The sequence below is a fragment of the Gracilinanus agilis genome, unplaced genomic scaffold (genome assembly GCF_016433145.1).
Source record: "Gracilinanus agilis isolate LMUSP501 unplaced genomic scaffold, AgileGrace unplaced_scaffold10887, whole genome shotgun sequence".
NCBI classification, from domain to species: domain Eukaryota; kingdom Metazoa; phylum Chordata; class Mammalia; order Didelphimorphia; family Didelphidae; genus Gracilinanus; species Gracilinanus agilis.
This window is the reverse complement of record NW_025341240.1, coordinates 527-6318: the sequence shown is the minus strand read 5'-3', so window position 1 is coordinate 6318 and position 5792 is coordinate 527. Positions and strand designations below refer to the sequence as shown.

Genomic DNA, 5792 nt, shown 5'->3' with positions numbered 1-5792 from the left:
GTAGTTGTCAGGTGATGAAATCAAAGCTTTCCATTACGATATAAAAATGTTCTAACCCCATATTGATAAGAGAAAAATGCAAATTAAAACAACTCCGAGGTAATACCTCACACCTCTCAGATTGGGCATTTTTCTTGGCTGGGAATGCCTCTGGCCATTTTGTCAGCTTATCCACTATCACGAGTATGTACCTATATTTTTGACATCTTGGTATCGTGACATAATCTATTTGCAAGCATTCAAATGGTGTGAAAGCTAATGGTTTTCCTCCATAGACTTTAGTCTTAATTATAGCCTTGTTATACTGTTGGCACACTGTACAACTTTCACATACACATTTGGCTTCTGTCGTCACGCCTAAAGTGATCCAGCCCTTGCGGATTGTATCCATAATTCCTAAAACTCCATAGTGGCCTTTCCTATGAATTGCTGCACGAGCAGTATGGTGCAGTAATTTTGGCAAAAATGGTTTTCCAGAGATAGACATCCATACTCCATTTACTAGATTGGCTCCAAGATTTTTCCGCCAATATTCCACTTCCCTTTGTGAATAAGCTTGTAATAATTCATCTTTATCTACTAAGGATAAGTGAAATATAGCTTTTGGTCCAAATCTAGTTGCAAATTTTGCACTAATGTCTGCTCTGTAATTGCCTAGCTCTACTGGTCCCATTAGCTTCTGATGTGCTTGGCAGTGAATGACAGGTAATTTCGATGGTAACTGTATGGCCTGTAACAATTCACTTATCAGTTTCTCTTATGCTATTGCTTTCCCATTTGAATTTATGAACCCTCTTTTTTCCAGATTTCCCCCGATGCATGGACAACCCCAAAAGCGTATTTAGAATCTGTAAAAATATTCACGACTTGGCTTTTAGTGATCTGGAGAGCCCGTATTAAGGCATAAATTTCTGAGCCTTGAGCTGAGGTGTTTGGCCCAAGTGCTGCATACCATAGGGTTTCATTCTGAGTTGTGACTGCTGCTCTTGAAACTCTTTGCCCATTATGTTGGTAGCTTGAGCCATCACAGAAGAGTGTGAGGTTGGGATATTGGACAGATCCACTCTGGTCTTTTGCACAATTTCAAATGTGTCACTACAACTGTGAAGGCTATCCCCTTCTAGTGGTAATTCAGGGATAAGAGTTTCTGAGTTAATGGTTTTACATCTATGGAAAGTAAAGTTCTTGTTTGTTAGTAAAATTGCTTGGTACTGGGAGAGATGTTGCGATGTTAAGGCTTGCAGATTTCCATTCCTCAGCGTGGTTTCAAGTTGGTGCTGGGAATACAATCTTAGCTCCCCTCCCAGGACTAGCTTGGAACTTTTTCTAACCATCAGAGCTGCAGTAGCAATAATCTTTAAACAGGAAACCATTCCTTGGATAACTGGATTGAGCGTTGAACTGTAGTAGGCTATGAATCTTAACTTGCTTCCTAAGTACTGTGTGAGCACTACACAGGCAATTCCTTTATCCTCATGGATAAAAAGATGAAAAGTTTTGCTGTGGTCTGGAATGCCTAATGCAGGAGAAGATAGAATTGCTTTCTTTAGCTTTTCAATGGCATGCTTGTGTTCTTTTGTCAGCTTCAGTGTTTCTTTGATGTTTTTTCTGGTTAACTCTGTTAAAGCTTTTGATATCAGAGAAAATCCAGGGATCTACTGCCTACAGAAGCTGGTCATGCCAATTATTGCTCTTAACTGCTTTTTTGGTCTTAGGTAAGCTGAGTCTTTGTATGTCTTGGATTCTCTTTTTGGATATGCTCCTAGTTCCACCTTGCAATGTGAATCCCTAAAACTCGATTTTATCTTTGACCCACTGGACTTTATTTTTGGATATTTTATGTCCCTCTCCTATACAGTTCTTTTACGAGATGAATGCTGTCTCTTTGACAGATATCCCCAGTTGGTGACATTAGCAGGATGTCATCTACATAATGCACCAATTTGCTGACAGTGAATGATATGGATTTGAGATATTCTGCCAATATTTGGTAGAATATAGATCCACTATTTATGAAACCCTGTGGAAGACGCTTCCATATTAGGTTTTTTTTTTTTTTTGCATTTTTAATTTAGGTTTGTTTTATTTAAGTTTAATGTTAATTCCATGCTGTGTTTCAGTAAGAACAATACAGATTCCAGTAGTAGAAATTAGCTTCAAGTTACACATACTGAACAAAAGAGGTTGAGCGAGAGAAAGGAGGGTAGGGAGGAAAGGGGAAGAGGGGGAAGAAGGAAAGAGAAAACCAAAGAACTGGACACGCATGCAGGCTTTTCAATACCACCTTCAATGCTAACCTGCAGGGAGAGAACATCAAAGTTGGCAAGAATGAGCAGCCACGGATTGTTGGGCTGTTACCAGCACCATTTTAGCACATTTTGGAAACACTTTTTATAGCAAAACCACTACAATAAACATCCCAACACAACCTGTAACTTCAAGCTAAACACCCAATTGATTTTAAACATTGGTATAAAATTCGGTTTAAACAATTATAAAAAGGAAAAATGCCACCACATGCACCCTACAGTGTGATAAGCCTCTCTCCTAGATTCTCACTTCACCTAGAAGTCTAATGGCATTCCAATGTAATATCCATTTCTAATGGTTATCTTGCCACATCTGGCACGGAGACAATACAGTAATGCTGAAAAAGCCTCTATGCAGTCCTGTTAGTGTCTTAAAGAACCTAATATCTGGGACCAGTAAAATCCACAGAAATTCACTATTGCCTTTAAGATCTTTGAAAACTGTTTTAAAAAAAACACAACAGGGCAGGAACCTAAATTATGAGACCAAATGTAAAAGTCAGATTTGGTGGTTCTCAGTGACTGACAATGGGGAATTTTTTGGAGGGGTGGGGTTGGGGAGGAGTGGGGTGGTCAGAGATGGATTCTCTTGTTGCTTTGATGTCTCTCTAACTGGTTTTCATCTTCCACATCCTGCAGCACTTCTTAATTCTGTTCTTCACCATCACCCTGCATATCTGAAGTTCATAGTGTCAGGTTATCACGTAACAACTGCATGATAAGTGTTGAGTCCTTATAGCTTTCTTCACTCAACGTATCCAGTTCTGCAAATGCATCATCAAAAACTGCTTTTGCCAACCTGCAGGCAGGGTCAGGGGAATTAAGAATTTCATAGTAGAACACAGAAAAGTTGCAAGCGAGACCTAAGCGGATGGGGTGCGTTGGTGGAAGTTCCATCATTGCGATATCACTAGCAGCTTTATAATCCACCAGGCTATTCTCTACAGCCTCCTTCCTGTCATATCCTGTGGCAAATTCAGCCAGATACCTGTGGTAGTCTCCTTTCTTTTTATAATAGAAAACCTTGGACTCACCAGTGTTTGCTGCTGGAATGAGGTGTTTGTCCAGTATATCCAGAATGTCACACCAGATTAGTTTTAGTTCAGTCTCAACCATTTGCCAATATTCCCAAATCATTTTTAGTTTGTCTTCTCCTCCCTTGTTTTCTTCTTTCGGTTCAATGCTGCTGATTATCTGCCAGGATGCTCTTCTGGCTCCAATCACATTTTTATATGCAACTGACAGCAGGTTTCTTTCTTCAACTGTCAACTCCACATCTATTCCCGCTACCTTCTTCATTGATTCCACCATTTCGTCATAGCGCTTGGCCTGCTCGGCCAATTTCGCCTGGTACACCAGATCGTCCTGATAATCCATAGTGGTGGCAGCACCGGCAGGGTCTGTGTGACAGATGGCAGTGGATGGTGGCTCCAACTCTCTTGTCAGCCTCTTGCTCAGCGTCTGGGCAGCCCTATAGTAGGGTTTTATTTTCCCACTTAAAAGCAAATAATTTTTGGCTTTCCTTGTGGATTGGGATACTGAAATACATGCTGGAGAGATCAATGACAGTGTACCATTTTGAATTGGGTGTAATTTCTGCAATTATTTGGGATAGACTTGGAATAACTGCGTGGATTTGTTCCACATATGAGTTTGTTGCCCTAAGATCTTGTATCATTCTCCACTGGGTGTTACCATCAGCACCTAAATTTGCCTTTTTTATTGGCAAGATAGGAGTATTAAATTCTGAAAATCCGTATATTAGTCTGCCTTGATCTAATAGGATTTGAATTATTGGTCTTATTCCTGCCACTACCTCTTTGCTTAATTTAAATTGAGGAATCCTAAGTGGTGGCATTCCTCCTTTCACCTTAATCTTAACTGGCTTAGCAGATAGGATCCTACCCACATCTGACGAGTTACCAGCCCAGACCCCTTTGGGTAATGTGTCTGGAATCTTATAGATGTTGTCTTGATCCACTACTAAGATTGTGTGATCTTTTACTATCCTAACTAAGCACAGGTTGGGATGATGTTTTAATGACCTTTTAGGGAGATGCAAGTATATTTCACCATTTGGCTCGCAATAGATTGTTGGGGCTAATTTACATAGGATATCTCTGCTTATGAGATTGTTTGGGGCATGATGGTAAAAACAAGAATTGATGGTTGAATTCTAGGGGACCCAACTTCACCATTTTTGGTTGAAATTTTGGTTCAGTTTGGGGTATGCCTGATACTCCTTTGACTATAACTGATCCAAGTATCTCACAGTCTCTAGGGAGATTCTTTAAACAACTTATATCTGCCCCAGTATCAATTATCCCATTTATATACTCATCATTGATTTGAATTGTGATTATCGGTTCCTCAGTGCTGTTGTTATGCAAAGGTAATATCTGTCTGTCTTCTTTTAGTGGCAGTGTAGTAATGGTTTCAGAATCGAATGCCTCTCTATTAGGAGACATACAGTAGTCTGGTGATGAATCTACTTCTGGTAAAATGGACGCCCCCATGTGAACTTCCTGTTGGATGTCCAATTCTGCCCCTCCCCCTTGCTCTTGGGTTTCTGTGCCTAGAATGGAAAATGGCTTCTCTTGGACTACTGTTTGGGTTCTATCAGTTTCTCCCCGCACCCCAGAGCTTTGTAAGTCTTCTTTCATGTTTCCAGGGAAAGAATTAGGTTTATTTTCCTCCCTTTCACCAGGGCTTGAGGTTTCAGCCCTGTGTGTGAGGTATTTTTGAAGTTATAGATGTCCACGGGCAAGCCTGTCCCTCCCAGCCTGGGCTGCAAACTGTCCTCCATTTTAAAAAGCTTTTCTCTTGCTGGTGGTTTTGAAACTGAGGGACTCGCTACATTGTTTTCAGGCTCGAAACTCTCAGCCTCGGGGTTTAAGCAGAAATGTTTCCCTCTTGCTCTTGTTATGATGCTCCCTGAGATAGAGGTTGGAGTCTGAAACAGTGTTTCTCTCTCGTCCTCCATTTTGGTATGGAGGGTCAATCTTAGTAAAGTTACTTCTTTCTCTCTGGCAAAGCACTTCTCCCAGGGCTTGGCAATGTTGCCAAGTCTTTCCCCTGAGCTTCTCACATGGTCCAACATAGCTATGGATGGGCTATTTGCAACAATGTTACTCTGACTGCCTAGTTCAAAGTGTGAATCACTTGTAACGAGGCTCTTGTCAATTTCTTCCACTCCTTCCTTTGAAGTCTGTGAAAATTCAGTGCTTTCCACAAGAGAAGAATTTGTCCCTATAGATATGTCTATGCAACTCTCTCAATTCATCTTCCATCTCTAACTCAGCAGTGGACTTTTGTCTTTTCTCTAGTGTGGTGTATTGATTTCCCTCATTAATGTCTACCAATAATATTTGAGCCTCATTCTTCCCTTTGAGCTGTCTGCTCTCTATTTGCATTTTCCCTTGATTGGTATGTATTACAGGTTAAACTTCATGCTATATTCCTAGGTCTGGCCCTATCTTCAAA

The 5792-nt window shown here is 40.6% G+C and overlaps 1 protein-coding gene across 1 annotated transcript; it reads right to left on the bottom strand.

The window, feature by feature from the left end:
* Positions 1-2993: 2993 nt before the first annotated feature.
* Positions 2994-3686, bottom strand: LOC123253939 (14-3-3 protein epsilon-like). Its single transcript, XM_044683026.1, has one exon. It carries the CDS (start codon positions 3684-3686, stop codon positions 2994-2996), a length of 693 nt encoding a protein of 230 aa, XP_044538961.1.
* Between the last annotated feature and the right edge of the window lie 2106 nt (positions 3687-5792).